A 25465-nucleotide genomic window follows, 5' to 3' on the forward strand; every position below is an offset into this window, starting at 1 on the left:
TCGTGGCTGCGTTTTTATGCACCCCGCAAAGTTAAATGTACACCACATTGACACGGATTTTATTGCCGGACTAAAAAAGATTAGGCAACTATACTTTTATACTAAAGGAAACTGCAATGGTGACTGGGATAAAAAAAATATAGTCACTTGGTGTTCTCTCGACAGGCAGTAAAACCTTGCAAAAAAAGGGTGTTCGTATGGCAGTGCAGGATGTATAAATACGCACCCACATTCGGTCATTGAGTCGCACTACAAATGCAGCCCTGATTACTGTTTATAGCTTTGAAGGAATGCAGTCTTAAAATTATTTCCGCCAAATCAATAAAGATGGATTTTTTTTAAAAAGAATTTATAACAAAGCAAGCCAACATTGACCTTCTTTAATTATCTCAACGACCCAAGATGTGGAGTACAATAATTTCAAGATGTAACAGCGAATAATCCTCAATGTATTATTTATACCATTTTGAGTCAAAATAGACATCTGGAGGTAAACAACTGGATAAGCCTCCACATTGTATGGAAAATCTCAATCAAGTGTAGACGAGTTCTGTATAAATTTTAAAAACAAGACAAAGATTCTGTAAATTCAAAACAACAACATAACTATTTAGAAACACAACAAACTTTGCCCCTTGAAAAAGTTTCGAGGTGGAAAAATTATACCCAAGCTTCCGAGGCCTCTTTTGTGAAGAAAGAGATGGTTATGACAATTTTATCTAAAATATGGCAGCTATACTAAAAATATGCAAACCTCATTCGCATGGTGAAAACATTCTAAATACCTTTACGCCAATTTATGTTTTCAGACCATTTATACATATTAGTATCGAAACCTTTCTTGCTATATAGCTGTCCCACCTACATGAAAGGTATCACATTATAAATAGTGAATTCTGCCTCTAATCTCGATCAAACATTTCCTCCACATTTTGTGATAGAGAGAAGACTTTATTTCAAGGTTCAACTTCTGGTAGACTTTGAATGAAGGATACTTTTGTAATCCTGATAAAAAAAAAAACGATGGTTAACGACCAAAACCGTCCTGTAATTAAAAGGCATTTTACAATATCGAAGCACAGTTATTCTTAATAGACAAGCCTGATTTGACAAACAATTAGTACATGTATTAAACTTGCACGACTGTACGTAGTTGTCATAATTGAATGTTTCAAAATATAAAAAAAAGTCTTCAAATTATTTTTTGTCTTAAAGGTCAAAATAAATTTCCATTGACTGAATAAAGAAATATATACACAAGTATGCAGTTAAATCCAACTGCTCATCTACTTATTTATAAAATGGAAAACTTCAAATATGACATTAACTATTGCCTCGGATATTATGTTTCTTATAGTACAGTGATGTCAATGACATACTTGTATTTTTAGACAGAAGGTATTTACCGAGAAAACAAAGAACACTTCAATGTTGATACTATCTATATGTAACCACTTCCTGAATGGCGTCATATAAAAACGAAACGGAAATTCAATTGCATATTTGGTTTTATTTAGAACCAAATCGTAACCATGAAGTAAACTCATGGCACTTCTAATTTTAAGTTTATTTTGCTATTAACAACGTAGCTGTAATTCTTGATCAAGAAGAAGCTTCTGTCCATGTTTCGTAACATTTAATGAAGATTAAAGTTAATGATGTTTATTCATTTTTTACCCCCGACTGTATGTAAATGTTAAGTGCAAAAATCCACATCTTTCAGGGAAAACAAACCTGAAAAATGAAAAAAAATATATTTTCAAAATTCTGCTTCAGATGTAATCTCTTAATAATAAAAATCGTGTCTGTCAAAGGTTCTTACAATCTGGTTTGACTTTATTGATGTCTAAAAAAACTTTGACCTAATATTGTATCTGAATATTAAATGTCAAAAAAACTAAGGTCAATTCTCAGTTAAATACGTAAAAATGAAGAAAAAAAATGTACTTCAAAATTTTTAACTTAGATTGTCCGTTAAATTTTTTAAATAAAGTGTTATTTTAATTTGTAGGCGATTCGGTCCCATCTGATGGTTTAAGGGGACCTATTTCTATACCTCGTGGTACCATGGAGACTTGAAATAGTGAGGAGAAAGAGGAGATACCAATCAATCGTTCCATCGATTGACATTTACCATAGAATGGATGATTTAATGTGACTTTGATGCAGTATCCAATAGGAATTTTTGTATGCAAAACTGCTTATGTAATTGAAAATTATACAAAAGTCATATATCATAAATATATACAAATACTTTTATTTCCATCCGTTTTCTGGTGTATTTATTGTTATGCTTGCACTGTTAAACAAATACAGCCGTGAGACCAAAGGATTTGGTAAAAGCTAGAAATGTATGCAAATTTTGAAAATAATAAGGCAAAGAAAGAAAGAAAAAACCTTGGCCTATAAAAAGACGTTAACACATTGCAGACTTTTTTTAAGGTCCAATGACTACCTCTAGATCTTTTTTTATCAACAAAAAAACTAAATATTGAGTAAGTTACGTAGATTTTGGATAAAATCGGAGGAGAATTCATGATTTCCGGAATGGCAATAAACTCCTACTTCACAAGTAAAAATATGTAGCTGTTAAAAATAATTTTGAAATGATAACTTAGATTTTTTTGGTTAATTTTAAATTTAAATTATCTTCATACAATTTTAAAAGTTTTTATCAACTGAAAAAAGTTTTAACTGAAATGATCTCTCTAAATAGGAGTATATTGTACAGTAACCAAAATCTATTGCTATATATTGATAGACTCTTGTGTTGTTTGAAAATGACATTCCCTTGTAAAGTTTGGAAGACAAAAAATCCAATCAAATCAACTTTAAATTTGTACATAAATTATCTTTGTTCTGAAACGGGGGTCTAAACCTACAAATTTGGGTACAGACGTCCTACTGGAGTTTGAAAAACAACCCCTATTCATATATTCATTTATGCGAAAATCCCTACCCATTCAAATATTTCAAAAGAAAATCACAACCCATTTATATATATTTCCCAGCTATCATGACAACATCTTGTTTCAATGAGATGTTAACCACATGGGATCCTTGATTCATAAGATCAGAACATAGTTTTTACTGACATCTTAACAGAAGATGAACATGTATGACCCATTAACATACACATTTTGACCCATTGATATATTACTTCCGTGAAATTGCATCGCATTGATATATTTGACATTCCAAAAAAGATCTGTGTATACCTTTCTACAGGAAGAAACCTCCCCCCCCCCCCCCCTTTGTGTGTTCTTAGTGCCATTTGCATCTGGTGCAGAAAAATTGGTACCGTTTATGTAATTCTTACAACAGAGTATATGTTTACCCTCGGAAGCAAACAATTGGCCTTTCACATATATAATCGCTTCCCATAACATACTGTTAAACATATATCTCATTTTAATAAATAATGTTTTAGTTGTATCTAACATGTCATCGGTGACCACTCTAAACTCCTTATGAATACCAAGTCTATAAATTGGAATTGTTCCGATTTCTATTTAGATAAAGTGATCAGAATATATAAATATTAAAAGATTTGTTATATTTTCCTGTTACACCTGGACAAACAAGTATAAAAATTCTAACATTTTCATATTCCGTGACGCATTTTAATACTTTGTCTGAGTTTTCATTATAGACGGTCCGACCGAGTTGACTTTGTAGAAGGTCCGATTGACTTATAAGTCGGTCCGATTTGACTCTGTCCGAGTTATCTTCGGGCCGAGTTGTGCCGCATTCGTTAAATTGCAACAGCCAATGAAATCCGTTGTTACAAATATTACCCAGAATGAAATATTATTTATTATTGAATATATATATTTTTTTACCATATCTATAGATAAAATTAGAGATAAAATATTGCACATAAATTTTTATTTTTTGACCATATATAAAAAAAAAATATTGCATGTATATTTGAAAGTTTTGAACATAAATAGAAATATATTGCATATATATTTGTAAGTTTTGAATATAAATAGAAAAAAACTGCATATATATTTGTAAGTTTTGAACATAATTTTTGTTTTGAATCAATATTTTTTTTTTAATATTGAAACGTTTGACGTGCCATATCAGGGCATTGTTAATACGAAATATTTCACACGAATACATACTCATTGTTCATTTTCCTGGAATTTAATTAACAAAACAATCAATTGAAAATATCAGAATTTAAAAACATTTTAACACCAAAAATTCTGTATGATACAGTGAACAAAACAAGATTGTCGCCTTTTGCATGAGTAAGGTATTAACATGCTTAGTCAAAATAGGGGGCAATTGTATTGATACCATGCAATATGCTATACAGTGGTTTAGCACAGCTTGCACAAGAATATATATTTTTACTGCTATTGCAGTATATTAACGCAATTTAAAACATAAAATGTTGTATCTTTAGATTTGAATAAAGGATAAGTATTTCAATGAAACAGCAAAACAACGACACAAATACATTTTACAGGTCAATACATAATAACAATAGGTAAATGTCGATACAATATGTCAAGCTTTTAATCAAACCGAGTTTAGAAAAAAAGGCAAACTTAAAAGAAGATATATCAGCCATACACAGCAACTTCTTTCAAGGTTATATTTTTACACAAATGCGTATGTATTAGATAGGAGAAATTAACGATTATAACAACTGCAGTTTCAATTAATTGTCAGTTAAATTCTTTTTCTTTTGAACAAGGGACAATAGGCATATTTGTTAGTTCAAAGGCGCCATCGTTTTTTATTCGTTATTGAATTCACACACGTGACATTTAAATATTAAAAATTATACAAAGATGACTATACATATTTTATTTGCTCTGGAATAGAAGTGAAATAATTATACATTTGAAACTTGCTTCAATATTTGATAAAAAAAAAACTGACAATAAAAACCTTAAGAGCTTAATGCAAATTGTAATTAAAGTGTAAAATAGGGTGACAAAGGTAAATAGCTATACTTATAAAAGAATGATATCCCACTCAGTGTATGTAATGTGCGAATCCTGAAATGTCATTTTTACTGTATCCGTGATGAATTTCTGATGTAGAATGATAAATAAACAGACGATAAATTCGTGATTTTTGAAAAAAATAAGAAATAATATATAATGTGTACTGTTTTTATAATTTCATGATATAGGTATGAGATGCGGACGGGTTTTCATCGCGCCTACAGCCATCCAGGTGCAAAAGTGATACACAAATAGATAAATATTAAGAATAGTTCACGAACAGAGCGTGCAAGAGATTTAAAAGTAGCAGTTAAGTTTCATTTGAAGAAAAATGTACCTTTTGACATAATTATTAATGTTGTATAACTTAAAACAGGTTTTGTTATTCAGCTTGATATTGACTCAAATTCCACTATACTGTTTTCGTTATGCGATTCATGTTTATTGTCGAATAATGATACTAGACTTTCATTTTCACTGTAGGGCGATTCATTTTTATTGTACATGCGATGCATTTTCACAGAAGGAAATGAATTAATTTTCATTATATAAAGTCTTAATTCAGAAGGAGAGATTATATATACATACTTTGTGAGTTAAAGTCTGAGGTAATATACCAATAAATTCCTTAGAAATGGCATTTATTGCTAATATAGTCAATTTTATTTTCTCTAATAATTTATCCAGATCAAGATCTATATATAGGATAAAATTTATTCCTTCCTATGACATGCCATCATTGAATACATATATCTTGGACAGTTAAGCCAATCCACGTCACCGAAAAAGCAGAGTTTCTGTTTCGGTCTAAATCTACATCGCATACTAATAAATTAAATGTTATTAGAGCTATTTTCCTAATGTTTGTAGTTTAAAGGTGTGGGTGACTTGCTTGCTTTGTTTGTATAAATGTTTGCTTAAGCATTGTAATTAAGATTGAGTAAACATTTATACAAACATAGCAAGCAAGCCAACCAAACTTTTAAACTACAAGCATTAGGAAAATAGCTCTAATGGATGCATTTTAGATAACAAAGAGCATTCACAAAACTATCTTCATTTCACGATTGAATGAGTGGAAACGTTTTCATCTTGCACAAACAATTGACGCTTGGTTGACTGGAGAATTGATATTTATCATGCCATTGTGTACACATCTAATACATTAAAGAAAGTTGGAGCAACAGTCAAATCACCTTAATTCATGTTTTAATTTCTTATAAGTCTGTTTTTAAACATAAGCAAATACGCAATTGTAAGAATAAAAGGAAATATTGAAAACAGTTTAGTGTTACATGTTTAAATGGTTCTATACCACGGGGTATAACCGCCTTATAGTTGATTCCGGACGTTAATCGCTACATCGCCAAGCGATGTTGGTAGATAGACCGTTCTTATATTTTCACCAAAGACTAATTGACGCACTGTTCAGTTAAGTATTCAATGTTTATGAAAACAAAGTTTACTGCTCCTGGCAGCTATATTACATGAACACCATGTGACTATTTTAAATAGACAGGTCTGTGAATTACTTTTTAACATCGCGAAACAAACAATCTGTGTAACTCAAACTTGATTAAATTACAAATACAGCATAGTTGGTTGGCTCTTACACTCAATGCGACCGTGTATTTTGTGATTTGTTGTTGTGAATAATACATAATGCGAATGAGAAACCCGTTGTTTTAATTATTTTTGAAGACATTTACTTGAAAAACTGACCTCAGAATTTTGGCACTGTACGATTCATTCTCTTTGTAGTTTGTTAACTTTCTTTAGTACCGTTCGTTGTACATTCTTGTACTGTTCATTGTGCAAAAGCCTATCAATATGGTAGAAATATGTATGACACGGCGTGACAAATTTTCAGAGCTTTTTTATGCGAGTTCTCAAACTTCTAAAGGAAAATTCGCCGTAGAAATACGTTATATTCATGGATGTTTTGATCCAGTAAATTTTCGGATCCATGACAAGCTAATAGCAAACTCACCAACAATATTTGAATATGCATGATATGAACGTGGTTATACCCGTGTATATTCAAGTAGGCATCTACGACTAGCTGGCATTTCAAATTGTAAATATCATCAATAGTAAAGTCATTTAAAAACTATTTTCAGTTGTTGCATGTCGAATTAACATATAAATCAACAATGAAAATTCATAGCACCTTCAAAAATTCCACATCAGAAATTATTGCACTTACAATGATAATTCATCGCATTTATAGTTAAAATGAATCGCATTCAGTAATTAATATTATGGATTCTGCTGCTTTAATTACACTTTTTTGGACATTAATCCTGTTATTATACATTAAAAAGTTATATTCTAATGAAATTGTATTAAAACATACATTCATTCAATTGTATTGTATTTTTAAAAAGTAAACAAACGCAGTTTTTCCCATCATCCTTTATTCTACAATAGACATACTCGCATACAACAGTGAAAATGAACTAACTGGATTCGCCCTTTATATACACTGCCACTGAAAGCTTGAAAGTTTTTGAACATATATTATTTGTGTTATCGATTCGCACTTCTAAATTTAATGACTGGATACATAAAATGTAAATGTCAAATAATTACTTCCCTTGTGTGTACAAGGTACACATGGAGCATCCTGATTGTAATAAATACAAGTAATAGCTTTTCAAAAAAACGCTAGCCGTCTCTTAGCTGATGAAAATGGAAAGTGTTCTCGCTTTGTAGATTAATTCATTCAGAATAGTCTTGCATATCAATCAACAAATTTTACCACTCACGTGAGGTCACACGTTATGAAGTAGTATATCGTTTAACGTTGTGTGTGTTTACAAAACTCCAGAAGATTCGGCTATTTATAGATAAAAGTTACCTGTGTACCAATCTCATGAATATGCATGATTAATGACCAGGCAAAATCTAATTGCTAAAATAGAGAGGACAAATCCGATACTCTACGGGATTGAAAGACATTCACTAGGTTTGGATTGTCCTAACCAATCAACAAACTTTGATTATTCACGTCTCGTAATATCTTCCAATCAGGTAGTAAGAGGCGTTCACGCACTGACTGTCCATCGTTCAATTCTTAATAACGTCTCCAAGGAGACGTTAATAATGCGTGCTAATCTATTGACAACACGTAAAACAGTCTTTTGTATTTAAGATATGAGGAAAGGGGAAGTGGATGGTTGTTGGGGATGGATGATAGTAACAGCCGCTGCCTTAAACAGAATAGTGATATATGGGATATCATACTCAGCTGGTGTGGTTTATGTTGTCATCCTGGAAGTTTTTAACGAAGGGAGCGGGATAACATCATGGCTATCTTCACTCATCACTGCCGTTTTATTTTTCACCTGTAAGTATTTGTGAAAACATTGTCATTCATTTTGCACAGTTCATACCGTACATGTACATGTTGCAATCACGCATAATTGTGTACGGCCTTAAAATATTACGCATATAGTTAATTATATTGCCATAGGTAATGTACTAAACTGTATGATGCATAATTTTTTCAAGTCGGAAACTTTTTCCGCAACTGTGATTATTGCATCATAAGACATTGTCCAATATTTCCTGGCCTGCGTTTCACATAGAATTCTTGCGACTCAAATTGATCGAAAGTATACTGAATTGTTCTTGATTTGCAAGTTATGTTTGTCGTAAGATTTTTTACGAAGGCCTGTATATTTGAAAGCAAGGCGTAAAATCATAGTATGCTCACGTAGGGGAAAGACCTTAATTAACCACTACCAGAAAAGGGCATATAAGGATGGTATTAGAAATTTCCTTGTCGTTCCTTCCCACCAATCGATTTGTTTTGAGGGATTTTCATTGACAGTCTATCTAGGATTCTGGAAATCTTAAACAATTTTGGAACAAAACAAACATAAATTAAAACCATGTATACTGATGCATAAGTAATTTCAGATAGTCTATTTATACAATGAAAATAATATTTTTTCATATTTACTGAGTTATGATGCAAATTGAAAACTTGGTTATTTCTGTATATTAATACTGATTCTGAAATGAATTAGAATCATGTGCAAAACAGTGTAGTCGAGAACATTGATTGGCGCGCTAAAATATCCCATTGACTGGGTCAGATTAGGTGAACGTTCGTCTGTAACGCCCACAACTCACGACGTATTTATTATAGACATTTTGACTGTGGGGTCACCAAAGGGTCTCAACGCCTAAATTAAATAATTCGAAAAACTAATCAGGAATAACCTTTGTGTTTTGATTTATGTTGAATACTTAAACGTTCTTTACTTGTGTTTTTGTTATGTTTTGATAATGAATTTTTATGATATCGGAAGTTCTTTCAGCAAAAAAGGATTTAACTGGCTTTAAAAGTTACAATGGATGTGTTGATTATTATCTTTTTTTCGGACGTCAAAGCGATTTAACAATTGCGGTTGTCCAATTATGTCATCTTTAAACTTTTATCTGGTCAAAATGTTATTTTAGAACGAATGCATGATCAACTTTAAAAAGTGTGCAAACACAAAACATATAGACAAAACATACTTCTTTCCTGTCTTTTTCGTACTTGCAAGTTATTAGACAGTAAAAAGGCTATTTGGATCAAGCCTTGTGAAATTTGCATTTACGTTTTTGAATAGGTAAAATGTATAGTTTGGTGATCTTTTCTGCTAACTACTATACTTGTGAAAAACCCTTGGCAACAGAAACATATTCAGCTTTTTTTTTAATCGACCCAATTTACATAGTAATGAACGACTTCGTACATTTTATGATCGCAAATAAAATATGTATATAATATACTGTGCACTGTAGTTCGTATATATACTGAGACCCTTTGGCAACCCCATAGTTTAAATGTTTATAATAAATACGTCGTGAGTTGTGGGCGTTACAGACGAACGTTCACCTAATCTGAGCCAGTCAATGGGATATTTTAGCGCGCCAATGAATGGTCTCGGCTACACTGTTTTGCACATGATTCTAAGTGTCAATCTCAATTGCTTTTTAATTGTAAATCTTTTAATGAATTTTAACTACACGATGATTCGCTGGCAGACTGGCACTTACAAACGTAGACTGGCATATCAGGTTACGTATCATCAGCTCAGTAGTTAGTGCCTCGGTACTGACATGATTTATAACATCAAAATAGTCTATTCCTACAAATACCCATACGATAATTAAAACTGTTTAGGACGTAATTTAATATCCATCACAGATAGAGTTTTCACGGTATTTGTTCCTATTAATAATTCTCAATTTTCCATCTCTTTAAATAATTTGCAGTGTGAAGTATCATGTTAAGCTATAAAAAGATTAATTTCGTATCGTCTATACATAATTATTAATCACGGTTTGATATTATTGTTTAACTATTTAGGGTTAAATCCAACTATATGTGGAATCCATATTCTTTCATTAAAATTAAACGAAAGACGAAAGTAGCAATTATATACCAAGTGTTTCGTCACAGCGTTCCAATTGAACATAAAAAAAAAATGATATCACAGATACAGTTAAAAAATTGACACTGAGGGTTAGCTAAAAAATAACTTACCGACAAAGGAGGTAACCTAAATTTTCCCATTTTAATGGAGTATTCATCGCCAAGTTGGCATATCCTCCAGAGCTAGAGGACTGCTGCTTACAAGGAAGCTATCAAAAGCGTTCTAATCGACAAAGGTTAACTGATTACTCAATATTTAGTTCAACGGACACCAGCATGCCTTCCATTTGTTGACTATTTCGTAATATCAGTTTAACTAATTACCATGAATAGTTTTACACTAGTCATTTTGGGGCCCTTTATAGCTTGCTGTTCGGTGTGAGCCAAGGCTCCGTGTTGAAGGCCGTACTTTGACCTGTAATTGTTAACTTTTTACACATTGTGACTTGGATGGAGCGTTGTCTCATTGGCACTCATACCACATCTTCTTATTTCTATATGTTCTCCTTTTTTGTATCCAAATTCCAGTTCAGAAAATCATAACCGAATGCCCCTGTTATCTCTTTTTACTTGTTATGAGGAAAACGACGGGTGCAGCTAGTAAAGCAGGACCAGCTTTCCCTTCTGATGCAGTTGCAGCTGAGGCCAGTCCACTCCATTTTCTAGTTTTTTTTCTGGTGGGGTTTGTTTTTATTTCATTTTAATTTTGCTATGTAGTGTATTTTTAACTGTTTTTCCTTTAGACATGATGTTGTCTGTACTTTGAATACTATTATAAGAAGGTTTTTTTTAATTTCATTTTTGGTATGGTATTTTTTGTATTTTGTTTCTTAGTTAAACATTAAAAATCAGGAATTGAATAAAACTTCATGAAATGTGACAGGTTCATTTGGTTTTAAATTTAAAATAAAGCAAATCATCAAGGATACCTTTATCAGCATTATACAATAGAGGTACAACCACTATGAAAACTAAAGTGTTTAAGTTTGGGTTTTTTTTTTTGGCATTCTCTTGCCGTCAAATATTTGAAAACAATCATTTTCTGCTTTACAATATGTTAAATAATGAATTTTAGTTTTCCACTTTCAGCAAATCATCGCCTGCAGTTCACTTTTGAATACGCGAAACCTAACTTTATAAAGTATTCGATAGTAATTATTACTTAATCTTTTGTAAGACTGTCGATTGTATAGTTGAAAGCGACAGAAGAAAGAGATACCAGAGATCTGATCGGATCATTAATGATGGTTACATTCCTACAAAATGGCAAGACGAAGATGTTCTCTTAAATATGTATGCCTAACAGAATCCTATGTTAGTATGTTTCCTTTCAGGTCCATTATCTGGATATTTGATTGAAAGATACGACGAACGAAAGGTTGCCATTGCTGGAAGTCTGATTGCAGCTATTGGCATGACGTCATCTGCTTTTGTCAGTTCCGTTCCCGCTCTCATTCTGACTTACGGCATAATTTCAGGTAAAAATATATTTTGGACACCAGAAGTGTAGAAAAAAATCACTAAAGCAATCACTGGCGAACTTAATAATAACTGGTATACTTGATGAGATTTTGCAAACTAATTCAATTTTTTTCTGGCTTTTTCTTGTACATATTACATTTACTGGTTAGCAGCGCAGTAAGGTATATATAAATTGCTTGGTCCGAAACACTATTAAAACAGATTTTAGCATTAACGTAAATATTTTGCAAAATGCTATTTTATAAAACTTATATCATTTGTTTTTTATTTTAAGGACAAGCATTTATAGCATTTTTCTGTGTCAAAAGATAGATAATATTCATCGAAGTCTGGTTGTATCTACGTTGTTATATTTTCTTGCGATTTATAAATTATCATTATTTGTTGTTTCATGATGCTATACCTTGTAAACTATGAATAATGTGCTTATTGAAACAGGTAGTGTTTGCCTGATGCACTTAAAAATATAATTAAACAGTAACTGGGGGTTCTTTACTAATTAATTTCATGTACACTGGATCTAATGTATTTGTTATAGCTATTAAAATATGTTTACAGGCATAGGATGCGGAATAGCGTTTATGCCAGGAAGTGTAGCAGTGGCTAAATACTTCAAAAACCATCGACCACTGGCAATGGCGATATCATCTGCAGGTGGCGGAATAGGTATTTTTGCATTCCCACCGATTATTGAAATGTTAAATGAATATTATACATGGCGTGGTATGTTTTTGATTCTTGGTGGAATAACTCTCAATATATGTGTATTTGGATTATTAATCCGCCCTTTGACAAAAGAGGTCAGCTCAGAACAAAAGTCACAAGAGAATGGATATTCTTCGGACAAATCAGAATATAACAAGTTACAACAGAGCAGTGTTCGCAAGAATCTCGAGACAGTACAATTAAATGGAGAAAGTGAAAACTTCAAACAAGTTGGATTTCTCGACAAACATTTTTATCTGAAAATTCCATCATTTTACATCCTTATGATCAATAATTTTATGTATCAGTTTGGCGCATCGATTATCCTAGGTCACCTGCAAGCTTATGCTGTTTATCAGAAAGGATTTACTAAGCCAAATGCTGCTATTTTATATACAATTTCCGGTGTTATGGTTCTTGTTTTCAAACTTCTACATGGTGTCTTTGCAAATATGAGCCATGTAAAAATATTTAGACCCATTTATCAATATATTTTCTTCTATGCATTAGGTGGAATAGCAACAATATGTTTGACTATACATTCCCGTTACGGTGTATACTTTTACAGTGCGATATTTGGAATGAGTTATGCAGCATGTGGAGGCTCCCTTGTCCCAGCTATAATCATTGACATTTCTGGCGTAGAAACATTTGGTGTTACATATGGAATTGTGCTTTTCGGTTTAGCAGTTGGACAGTTAACTGGTGCTCCTGTAGCAGGTTAGTGTTGTTTCTAAATACACTTAATAAATTTGAGAAAAACGTGTTGTTTGTGTATCGAAGTAAACGTTTCGCCTCCTACTGTTGACGAAGCACACATTACAAAAAATATACTTGCATAAACCATGTAGGCATAAATGACGCGTCGTTAAACAGTTTAGAAGCTTAGGCTTACTCTTCATATACATGAACACAAGAACTTTAATAGTAGAAGAGAAAATGACAACCTTTGAAGTTAACATAGCAGAAATACAGAAATAAAAACAAATATTCAAACAACACTGTAAAATATAAATAACACTCACATAAATATGCTTTTTCCGAAGTGTTTACAATACCGTATTGAAGAACGCAACTAGTAGTAGAAGCAAGCTTAAAACATACTACTTTTGTTTTTGTTTCAATCTTTCATGAATTTATTATTGCAGGTATTTTATATGAACACCAGAAAACATATGATACTTCCTTCATCCTTGCCGGATCTATGATGATAGCAAGTGCCTTAATAATGATTTATCCTCTGAAAACTGATCTCAACCCTTCAAAACTAAATAAACAAAATGAAAATAACATAGAAATGAATATTGAAGAAATCGATTCAATAAACGAAGAAATGCTTACCGTTTTTGATCCAATATCAATGTCCGTCGTTTAGGGAAGCAGAACAAGTCTTCAAAGTGGAAACATCGACAATTTACATTGTGCAGGGAAATATTATCACAGTTCTAATGGTTTACGTAATATAGATACAATGAATAAGCGTTGATTCTTGAAAAAGAAACCATGAGCCCGGAGGGCGAATGGTTGGTTTTTCATGAATCAACGCTTATCCATTGTATCTATAATTAAACTATGGTGTTAATTTCTTTTCAAAATTAAAGCCTTTTCTTAATTAGAAGGTATTGATAGTGAGTTTAAATAACCATGGTTTCATGTTCAACGATGCATTACTAAATATAAGATCACAAATAATTGGTTAGAAAATTAAAATATAAATATAACACAACACGTCTGCCTTTAAATTATCAGGCATCTGAATATTATCTGTGTTTACAAAATAAGACATATTCGAACTTATTTCTAATACATTTGAGAATGGAAATGGGGAATGTGTCAAAGAGACAACAACCTGACCAAAGAGCAAATATAAAGGAAATATAATAAGTATGTTACCGAAATTTCTAGCAAGAAGCCTTATTCTAGGCACATCATGATTTACTCGCATAGGAATTTGCGAATAAACATTTGTAAAATTATGAAGTAAAACAGATGAAATCTTACTATATTTATTAAACAAAAATGGACAAATTGAATGTAATCATTTTCGTTTCAAATATGTGAAATAGCCAATAATAATAAAAAAAAACGGTAAAACTCGCTATTATTACAAAAATATCCACAATTACATACAAAATAAGAAAAAAAAAACAAACAGAAAAACTAAAGAATAGGGACAACAAACAGAATACAGGGATTTGAACCTAAACTGACAAGTCCCTACCTTTAACTTGACTCTTTAACTCATTGATCTTGACCATGCTAACCTCGCGGCTACCAACTTATACTATACGATTGCCTATTATGTATATATAAAGGTACACACCCTGTGTGTCCGTTGTACCGATGTATATCATATGTTCATTTATATATATAAAATAGACATATAAATTGTAACCAATTGATAGCCGAGAGGTTTCGTCGATATGTTGATGTCAGTCACACATAACAGATTTCAAGGACGGGTTCGATTCCCAGTGAAGGCATATAAAAATTACAAAAATTAAAGGTAAGTTTTTAAATTAATTCCATTAGTGAACAGAAATCAGTAAATTAGCTAATTCAAACTTAATGAAGTTAGGCACACAAAGGAACAATTGAATATATAATTTGGTGAATCCATTTCAGCGACAGATTTAGAAAGCGTTGATTCTAGAACAAGTCTAGGTTAGTCTATGGAAAGGTATATACTATGAAATTTAGAGCGAGGGGCTTGCCCCGAGCTCTTAATTTCATAGTATATACCTTTCCATAGACTATCCAATTTAGCACATATTTACAACTCGAGTAATCTTTTAATTGGTCTATTGATAGTTTATTTTGGCTGACTACTTGTATCACAGGTGTTTGTAAAACGGTACTCATTAACGAATTTGTAAATCTACTCACTAGTATCATTGTAAAATATGTGATTTCAAAAGGCCCTTCACTCCAGAATGAAAAGATGGTAGCTGCTGGTGTAAGTATGTATACTGATATAAAGCGGTGTTTTACTATACATGTTCTTCTTACAAGGTAAGATGACAAAATAAATTGACCAAAAGCAGGCAATAATTAAATTGCAGTGGAAGCTTTACATGTTTTGAAAACATTTTTTAATTTCACAGTAAAACTAAAGCTATAATAAATTTGAAACATATAGATAGTTTGTCCCCTAAGATATAGTCTAGCAGATAGGCATTAAAAAGCAACTACAAATAGATCAGAGATTATAGGTTTTGTGTTTTTTTTTTTTTATTAGTTAAAAGTAAAAACTAAAAGATTTATCAGAATATGTTTATATATATATATATAGGTGGCACATTATCTTCAGACATAATCACAGTTTTTCAATTCATGACATCGTCCTAAACATGCATGAAATATTTGCCACTGGACATTAAGCAACCAATAATCAATAAATCAATCAATTCATGACGAAATAGATCACTTTCCTTAAGAAAGTTTAAAAAATTATCACCAAGTTGCTTTAATTTTCCTTCACAAGGTTTCATAGTACACACTTTTCTGTGTACAAAGTAATTGCATGGATGATACATTATCATAATTTTAAGATATCGTTGTACTCTAATCAAGGTATAAAGAACCATATGTATTACCCTTTATTTAAATGATAAAATTTGCAATTGTCAAAAACATTTTTTAGATCCAAAGATTTTAATAGCAGGATATTTAAAAATCAATGTGAAAACTAATTACAAACTATTTAATTTAATTTGGAACACAGCATTTTATTTCAAAATAGCCAGTGGGAATTTTTGTTTTAAATATCTTGATTACGATACAATGAAATCTTATCCTTGTGGTCATTCATGCGTAGTTACTTAGTACACAGGAAAAGTATGTACTATGAAAATTAGAAGGCAAATATAAGCAATTTGATTGGACGAGAAGTTGTAAGTATGTGCTAAGAATCCACGGTAAATGAATAGGCTGACGTCACGACAATGGTTTAAATCGAATTAATCGACTAAGTGATAGTTTGGAATCTATAAAAGTTGGACCAAGATCATCAAGTTTTAGTGTTCACAGGCATACAGGTCGTCAACATAATGCAAATACACAGCAATCAAGTAGTCTTCTGAATGCATTAAGACAGGAAGGTCAGTCTCACTACCACCCAATACTGTCACCACTTGCAATAGAGCGATAATTTAAATGTTTGTGAAAGTTTTGTCGTGGGAGCAATATTTAACTTGTTAATGAAAAAAAGACCAACAATTAAGTCAAATTCATTATATTTTAATCAGTTAGAGAATATCACCATCGGTTTTTTTCTTAAAATATTAAACGTGATGGAAGCATACCTCTACTTTTAACAACTTTTTTAAAAGATTAATTCTTTCATATATTGATGGTTTTGTATACATGAAGGTAGAAAGGAGCAGAGCAACACGCAGTCTCGAGGAAAGGAACATATATATCAGGGAACTTAATCTGATGAAAACAATTTGTTATTAGATATAGGAAGATGTGGTATGAGTACCAATGAGACAACTTTCCATCCAAGTAACAATTTATAAAAGTAAACCATTACAGGTCAAGGTACGGCCTTCAACACGGAGCATTGGCTCACACCGAACAGCAAGATATAAAGGGCCCTAAAAATTACTAGTGTAAAACTATTTAAACGGGAAAACCAACGGTCTAATCTATATAAAAACGAGAAACGAGAAACACGTATGAACTACATAAACAGACGACAACTACTGTACATCAGATTCCTGACTTAGGACAGGTGCAAACATTTGCAGCGGGATGTATGTAAGACGAAGATCCCTCCGTGAACGGAGCACCCTATTACCTGACGATTAATGTAAACACAAACATAATTTATCTTCATCTTAACAGTTAAGGTCATACGATAAAGAATAAATTCCTCGTTGATGTTTCCTTAAAATTTTGACTCAAAGTCAATTTTGATATGCACAATCGAAATATGCAAAGAAAAATATACCTCCGTGACTTAATTTTTGAGATATTTAAGTTTAAAAACTCAAAATTTCATTTTTGATTACTTTTCCGAAAAAAATAACACAACTTTGAAACGAAAAAGATATTTTCACCCGTCTTTTCTAAAGTGTTCCTTACATATATATATATAGACGTGTAAGAAGGTCTTTATGATTAAGTGTTTGTGAAATAATTCAATTATTGGAAATTAAAACCCGTAGACATTTATTTGAAAATAGAAATGTATGTAGACTAAAAATTATTGTTGACGTTTTCTTTAATAGAATAAATGAGATTCATGTGCTCATATTTTAGCTTAAGATTTGAAACCTATTTTTATAATGCTGGATATCCCATTTTTTATTTTTTTTTTTTTGCGCTGTCGCAATGCAACATCGTCGTGCAGCTATTCCCACCGTAAACAAAACCACTATACAAATAACAGTCACAGTATACTAATTTTTTAAGGTAAGAACAATAAACAGTCTTCCTTTGCCTTGAATTTTATGCCCCCGTAGCAGATTTCGAGTGCTTGAATATACATCAAGTGCCTATACAAATACTTTTAAATTCACGTAACCGATTTGATGACGTAAGTGAATTTTCCGCGAATTTTGAATGGTCATCAGTAGCAACGTTGCGAAAACAACACGTTAAATTTAAATGTGTTATATGCCCTTGCGACTGTATCGTATGCCATTAAGGCCAGGGGAAAATCATCGATGAGAAAGACACAAAACATCTAGGATTTATACATTTACCAGATCATATAATAGAAGGTAGATTTGACTAGAATATTAAGCTAACGACCGTATTGACACCACCTGTATGGCAAACACTACAGCATGAAATTGATTGGAAAAGTTCTGGCGCGCGTAAACTTGAATTCTTAGGTAAAATATGAAGATGGTTGCATGTTTGGATAGAAAATGAAGATAAAAACATCTTACAGTGTTAAAAGATACATTGAATGTGAGACATACTCAGGTGTTGTTGTTTTTTTCGGAAACCAATGATTTTCTTTTTGATAGCATTTTTTAATGGATAATTTGGAAACATACCAAGTATGTCATTATTACATTTATTACTTGAGTACGTTTAAGTGTGACTACCATAAGTCTGTTCGTGATCTATCTTCATGCCCCACAAGAGACGACGGGAACATTTACCTGTGCCCCTGGAAGAAAATAGCAAACAATGCTTCTTCCGATGCATCCATCAAATCATTTGAAAATGTTGTTAAAGACAACTAAACACACCGTTAGCGAATTTGTCAGATTATTCCTTGTCTTATAATAACTGTGCCCCTTGATAAAGCTGAACATTGCAAATTGTTTGATTTCCGGACAGACAATATCTTGCGTAACCTCAACACAATCAATCTAAATTTGAAAATGTTGTCAGAGAACACTGAACACAGACCCGTTTTAAATTAATCCAGTTTCACTTTTGACTCCCCAGAGTTATGTCACGCGATCAATCTGAAAATAGCTAAAGTTACGGACAATAACTAGAAAGAACCTCCGCCAAGTTACTTGAACTTTGAATATTGTAAAATACCACTGAGCAGAAATCCCGGTCGAATTTGACTGATTGGACATGTGTTTATCCAATGTAATGCTCATGAATACAGCAGATCGATAACGTAAGTAAGTTTCCAGCAAATCTTGAGGCAGAAAATAGTGACTTTCCTTGGCCACGGATTAGACAAATATGTCTGCTATAATTTTTTTGACCTCAATATTATTCAAAGATCATCTTTTAAAATTGACATTCTCTCAAAAAGTATATCGAAATATGTCAATTGCAATCAACTCCAAGAAGCGGAATATTTAGGTATCTCTTCACCATAAGTATGATTTATTCGACAAGCAACAATTAGCTTCGCAGGTTGGTATTAAAGAGGGTGAAGATGTTTTTACCGAGATAGTAGCTTTGGTTATCTCAATTGACGGTACACCATTAATTTTAAATGTGCGATTTTGGTTGCAGGATAACAAACTTAAACAAGTTCGCTGAATTTTTGTTTTACTTGATACACTTGGCCGTTAAAGAATAGATAACCTGGCACAATATCGTCCTCTTTCGCGCTATTGTGAAATCATCGAATGAAGAATTTCCTCTGGATTTGAACTGGCATAAACAGAACGATGATTGTCATATGTTAAGCAGATTAGTTGACAACAGTGTTTTGACAGGATTCATGTATATCAGTCTTTGATTTTCTATGCTGTGTTTTGTAGACTTGTTCGTCTTTTCGTCGTTTATATTTTTTGCTATGGTGTTGTGATCAGTTTTTCTTTCGACTTTTGAGTCTTGAATGTCCCCTTTGTATCTACCGTCTCTTCTATAGTTGAATAGATACTGTCTAATTAATATATTCACTAATTACAATAGAAAATGACAATATAATTTTTGAGAAGATATTGTATCATTAACCAACATAATTCAGTTAAAATACACCTATGTAAAAGAAAGGAGAGGTATGATTGCAAATGAGAAAACTATCCATCAAATTTAATATGAAGTGGATGTAGCATTTATAGCAACCGTACGGCCTTCAAAAATGAGAAAAACCCATATCGTATAGTCGGCTATAAAACACCCCGACATGAAAATTATGAAACTCGATTGAGAAAACTAACGGCCTAATTTATAACATAACAATTTACAAAAAAACAAATATGACATGAACCAACGACAACCACAGAACTACAGTCTCCTGGCTTGGAACAGGCACATAATGAACCTAGTTGACTCACTTTGTGTGGATTTATTTTTGATAAAAGATTTATTTAATTATTTTTGGTTTCAATTGATTAAAAGAAAAAGAAATTTTCATATTTAAGAGGAATGTGTCAGTCCTACAGGTGAATTCTGAATTTGATTAATGTTTCATTTTCTTTGACGGTTCATCTTTATAAATTTTGTTATTGTTTGCAAATAACTCTTCTTTTCACTGATGAGACTTCAGCATTAATGTGAAATTAAAAAAGAAAGTGATGAACTCTAAAAGGTACAAATCTTGCCATGAACTCGGATATTTTCAATATATGGGGCGTTCTTATGACCAACGTTCAGAGTCAGAAAATTGTCATAAAAATCCGTTGGATGTCCGACAAATGATAAACCAGTTTGCCGTGTGCCAAATGTCAGAAAAGAAATGAGGAAATCGTAATTAGACCAACATAAAAAAAATTATGTGTTTACTGTCACCCGACCTACTATATGAACTCTAAACCTATTTTTTTTTAACATTTTCCCTTAATCATTTTAAACCAACTGTCTCAGGAAAAGTTGACACAAGATAAATTTGTCTATTCTTTTTATGTTCCTATTGGCCCATACAGTTATACGCATTTATACATCCTGGCTTTCAAATGTTTATCTATGAGCGTTTCTGATGAATGTAGATCCATAGAAGCGCTTCGAAGACACGAAATTTATAAAGTGTTAATTAATTTGAAACTGTCAAATAATCATATGACAATAAACGCAATATGTTTTTAATAATTTCATGTTTGGGGAGTGGGGGTTAAAATAAAAAAACCATTCCCTACTCATAAAGCAAAACCAAAATATAAATAATATCAATTAAGTATGGCAAAATGAAAGACTGGTATTTAGAAAAAAATTATTCATCTTTTCCATATTTTGTTTTCAATAAATATGGTCCTGTGGTTTTAACAATGAAAATATGCCAGTACATTCATTACAGCTTGTGTGAATGCCTACCGCCCAGGACAAGTGACCCAAATACACTTAGTTTTATTTCTTATTATGTAGAAATACTTACGATCAATGCTTACTTAGTTTCAAGCTTTTTCAATGGATTATATTTGCAAGCGCATTTTTACCTCTAAACCTAATAGTTGGACTACCAGAGCAGATGATACAGGACCCTATCAATAAGTTTTTATTACGGACACAAAGTGATACGCTTCGTGGATGATTTTCTACACAAGTCGTGTTTTTTCTATTCATCGGAGGGGTAAGTACCTTCATTCGATCAATTTCATGGACGTATGGACCATTTTATTACTGTCATTCAGCATCCGACTTTGTTACAGTCGCCATGGTGGAACTATTCCGCACTGAATGAACAATATTATTCAAAAATATTCTTTATATTGTAAATATAACTACATTTGATGTTAAACACTTCATATTAATTAAAGTCGATTATTTTTAACGTTGGGGAAATTAAGAAAGCAAATTGTTACTGTTCTCAATATTTCAATGGTAAAATATTAAGGTGAGGTAATCAACCCCACATTCCATTTCAGTTGCAATGGCGCAAAATTCGAAGTTTGATGATGACGTTTTACAGCTTGTTTCATGGTACTAGTATATAAACTAAGCGAAAACAAAATAAATCAAAACAAAAACTAAAACAGACCAACAGAAATGTTTACATAAATTTCAAGTAGGAGTATTTGCAGTCCCATTCAGTATTGGAGGATGGGGTAGGGACCTTAATATGAAAAAGAACAGATCACCAACTCACTAAATGCAATACAAAAAAAATGAGAGCTAACCATATGAACTTCTACAGAGCAGTAACTACCCACTTACAGGCAGCATCCTCCAAAACACAACAAGAGCAATCAAACACAAGGGCGTTTTTTCGCAAATAGTGCTTTCTGCTGTGTATCGTCTATATGTGCTTTTTAGCCTTGCTTTAGCTTATTTTTTTTTCTGTTTTGCTTTGTGTAGTCTATTTGTATTATATATCATGTTTGTATTTTGTCTGCATGTTTATACACAGTCGCTTGCATTTTAGTAATACAAATATTAAAAAATATTTTTTAAAATAGTGATATATATTATATATATCACTATTTCTTTTAATTTTTTTTATATTTTTATCACTAAAATTCAAGCGACTGCGGTTTATATTTCTAAGGAGATGTGGTATGATTGCCAATGAGACAACTATCCACCCAAGTTCAAATGATGTATAGTCCGCTTTAAAAGGCCCTGACATGAAAAATATGAAACAATGCAATTGAGAAAACTAACGCCCTAATTTATAATAATATGTCTTTTTGTCTTAATATGTGTATCTGTGTCTTATGCCTATAATATGTAAGTCGGTATAAAACCTCATGAGAACTTATGTTATTGTTAATGTAGTTATACCCGACTCTAAATAAAAATTACTTACTTACTTACTAGGGCACAATATATCATTCTTTACATAGAGGAGGAAGGGAACTGGTCATTTGAAATCTATGATTTTGAAATTTCTTATCCCCATATACATTATTTGAAAATAAAACTGGTCCCCCGTTTACTTTTGGGGAAAAAAATGAACAAGCCCCCTGATTATTTGCCAGCCACGATTATATACTACTACTACTACTACTACTACTACTACTATATAAATACTTGAATATTTTATAAGAAAATTAAGTCATCATACAATTACATGAGTAACATGAGAGATAATTAAAAATATTTTTGAAACACAATAATTATCAATAAGGCCTTGAATAAAATATTGTTTGTTTGCCCTTTCCTGATTCAACACTTTCAATGCCAGTAGGGTAGGCAGGGGAAAATATTTCAACTCATAAAAATTAAATGAAAATCACATAATCAAGTACGTAATGATAAGTCTAGTTGATTGCCAGTTCTCAATGGAGTACATGAACATTTCACTTGTTTTTTTCCTGGTACTTTCTTTACAGTAAGGACATTTCCATTTTGAGTTCTTTTTTTTAAGCAGTTCTCATTTCCTTTTAAAGATACACATTTATAATGATACCATTCATTGCAAAAGTCACAACGAAAGTTTTTGGATTTTCCAAAATTGTGCTTTTGCAAACAGGACAACTGAAAACTGAATCCACACTTTCAGAACTGTATGTTTCATTGTAATTACTCTTTTTATCTTTCGACTCGGTGCTATTCTGAAGAGCTTGTATTTTTGACCTTAGTGCATGTATTTTCGTTTTAGGTATGGTTGATTTAAACCTTTTCAAACCATTAGAAAGCGCAACTTTGATAAAGTAATCTTTAATAATTTCTAATAAGTCCAATAAAACTGCTGTAAAGACCTCAATGGCATTTTCAGAGTCGTCAACCCAATGTGGTTCATTGAACAAGTCACACCATTCTTTTACTAATATTTCATCAGATTTTATGGCTAATTTGCATTTGTAATGAACATTTTTTCCATAGTAATGAAAAGCTGTATCAGTAAGATGACACTGTAGCTTCTTATTAAGGGTACGAAAAAAGTTGAACACATCATTACTAATGTGATGTACTAACTAGAAAAATCAGAAGATGCTTTTGGATGGTTTTTTTAAAAGTTCCTGTAGTATAGAATAGTGATGATGTAAAAGAGAATTCAGTTTGGGTAGATGTCTTTGTTGCTCAGTTAATATATCATCATGATTATCACCAATGTCCCCATCTTCATCAAAACTAAAGTAATTTTCTTCAAGATCGTTATCAACATTCATCATTTCGTTATCCATATCATCTTCAAACACAACTAAATTTTCATCCAATAAAAGTTCATTAATAGCTATTTCATACAAGGAATTGCAGCATTCCAAACTTTCCATTGGTCTCAAACTTTCATGATTATAGAAATCATATACTTCTGTACAATGCTTTAATTTAGCAGCATTAGAATTGTAGTAGATTACACGCAATCCATCAATGATCATTGCACGACCAATAGCTACACCCATTTGCCCAGGTGAAAAAAATTAATAATAGTCAACTTCTAAAAATTGTAAGCTCTGACCTTGAGCTCTATGCACTGTCATTGCATATGCTAGGCGCAATGTCTCGACCAGTCTCAACATTTAATTTAGTCTTGACTGGTCTTGACTCCATTTAAATCACCCATCTATGTCAGTTATATATTGATCTTACAAAATGCCAGGTTATTTGGTAGAATTTTTAGTGCGGACTTATTTCAGATAGTCACCTTTAAAAATTTCTTAAACTTTTTTTCATTAAACTCTACAGCTTTCTCTTTGTATTTAAACCTGGGAATTTAGGTCACTTTGATCTTATTTTACTTGTATGATCACTTACTATCCTGATGCATCTGTATACAATGTTACATGATCCCAGAATGTAAAGTTGTTGAGATATGAATGATAAGAGTAACTGTAAATTGTAGCCCATGCGTAAGACTACTTGAAAATAAAAATTCATTCTTAAACCATACTAAAATAATCATATATAAATTTTCACCCCCTCCTGCTCCTTATTTAAATATGATTAAAATGTTTGTTTCGCATATTAAGGGACATTATTTCAGTATCTTATTAGAGACAGTCAAGGTGGGATAACTCTAAAATTTTAGCTATATTATAATTAGGTGCTGTTTCCAGAAATTTTTCATTGGCATTTTTGTATTTATAAATTTATAAAGATTTCCCGTCTCGGAAGACACTGTGTAATTTGTTGATGTTTATTTAGTGTAAAAGCAGATTTTTTTTTCATAAGAATAATAATGTAACATTAGGTTTCATCAAATAAACAGTGAGCACAAGCAAAAATTTAACCGAACATTCATGTTCATGATTTTATGACGAGTACTTACAGTTTTGAAGTTAAAATGATGAGGAAATGTCTTAATGAATACATTACTGGTGAAGCAGTATTCACAAGTATCATTGTAGCGGTAGTTTGGAACAATCACATTGTATATTTTCTTAGATTACTACATCAATTTTTTGCAGCTTTCTTTATGGTTGCTTTCAAGCAACAACAACCCCCCCTTTTTTTGAAGGTAAGGTTTAGTTTTCTTTTGAAATGTTAACGGACGACGGACGCAAAGTGATACTAATAAAAAACTAGGAAATGACATGTCATAAAGTATAATAACTCGAAAAATATTTACCCGAAAGCAAACAAAATTTATTATGCAATTGTACAAAATTTCAGTTCTATACTA

At 31.9% G+C, this 25465-nt stretch overlaps 1 protein-coding gene across 1 annotated transcript in view; it reads left to right on the top strand.

The window, feature by feature from the left end:
* Positions 1-7940: 7940 nt before the first annotated feature.
* LOC127737012 (monocarboxylate transporter 14-like) overlaps positions 7941-25465 on the top strand; it is a 193385-nt gene continuing 175860 nt past the window's right edge. Inside the window, exons 1-3 of the mRNA XM_052247565.1 lie at positions 7941-8316; positions 11736-11879; positions 12442-12537. Coding sequence (XP_052103525.1) covers positions 8124-8316; positions 11736-11879; positions 12442-12537 — 433 coding nt within the window. The 5' untranslated portion in view covers positions 7941-8123. The remainder of the gene's footprint in view (positions 8317-11735; positions 11880-12441; positions 12538-25465) is intronic.

The sequence above is a fragment of the Mytilus californianus genome, unplaced genomic scaffold, assembly GCF_021869535.1.
Source record: "Mytilus californianus isolate M0D057914Y unplaced genomic scaffold, xbMytCali1.0.p SCAF_4, whole genome shotgun sequence".
NCBI lineage: Eukaryota > Metazoa > Mollusca > Bivalvia > Mytilida > Mytilidae > Mytilus > Mytilus californianus.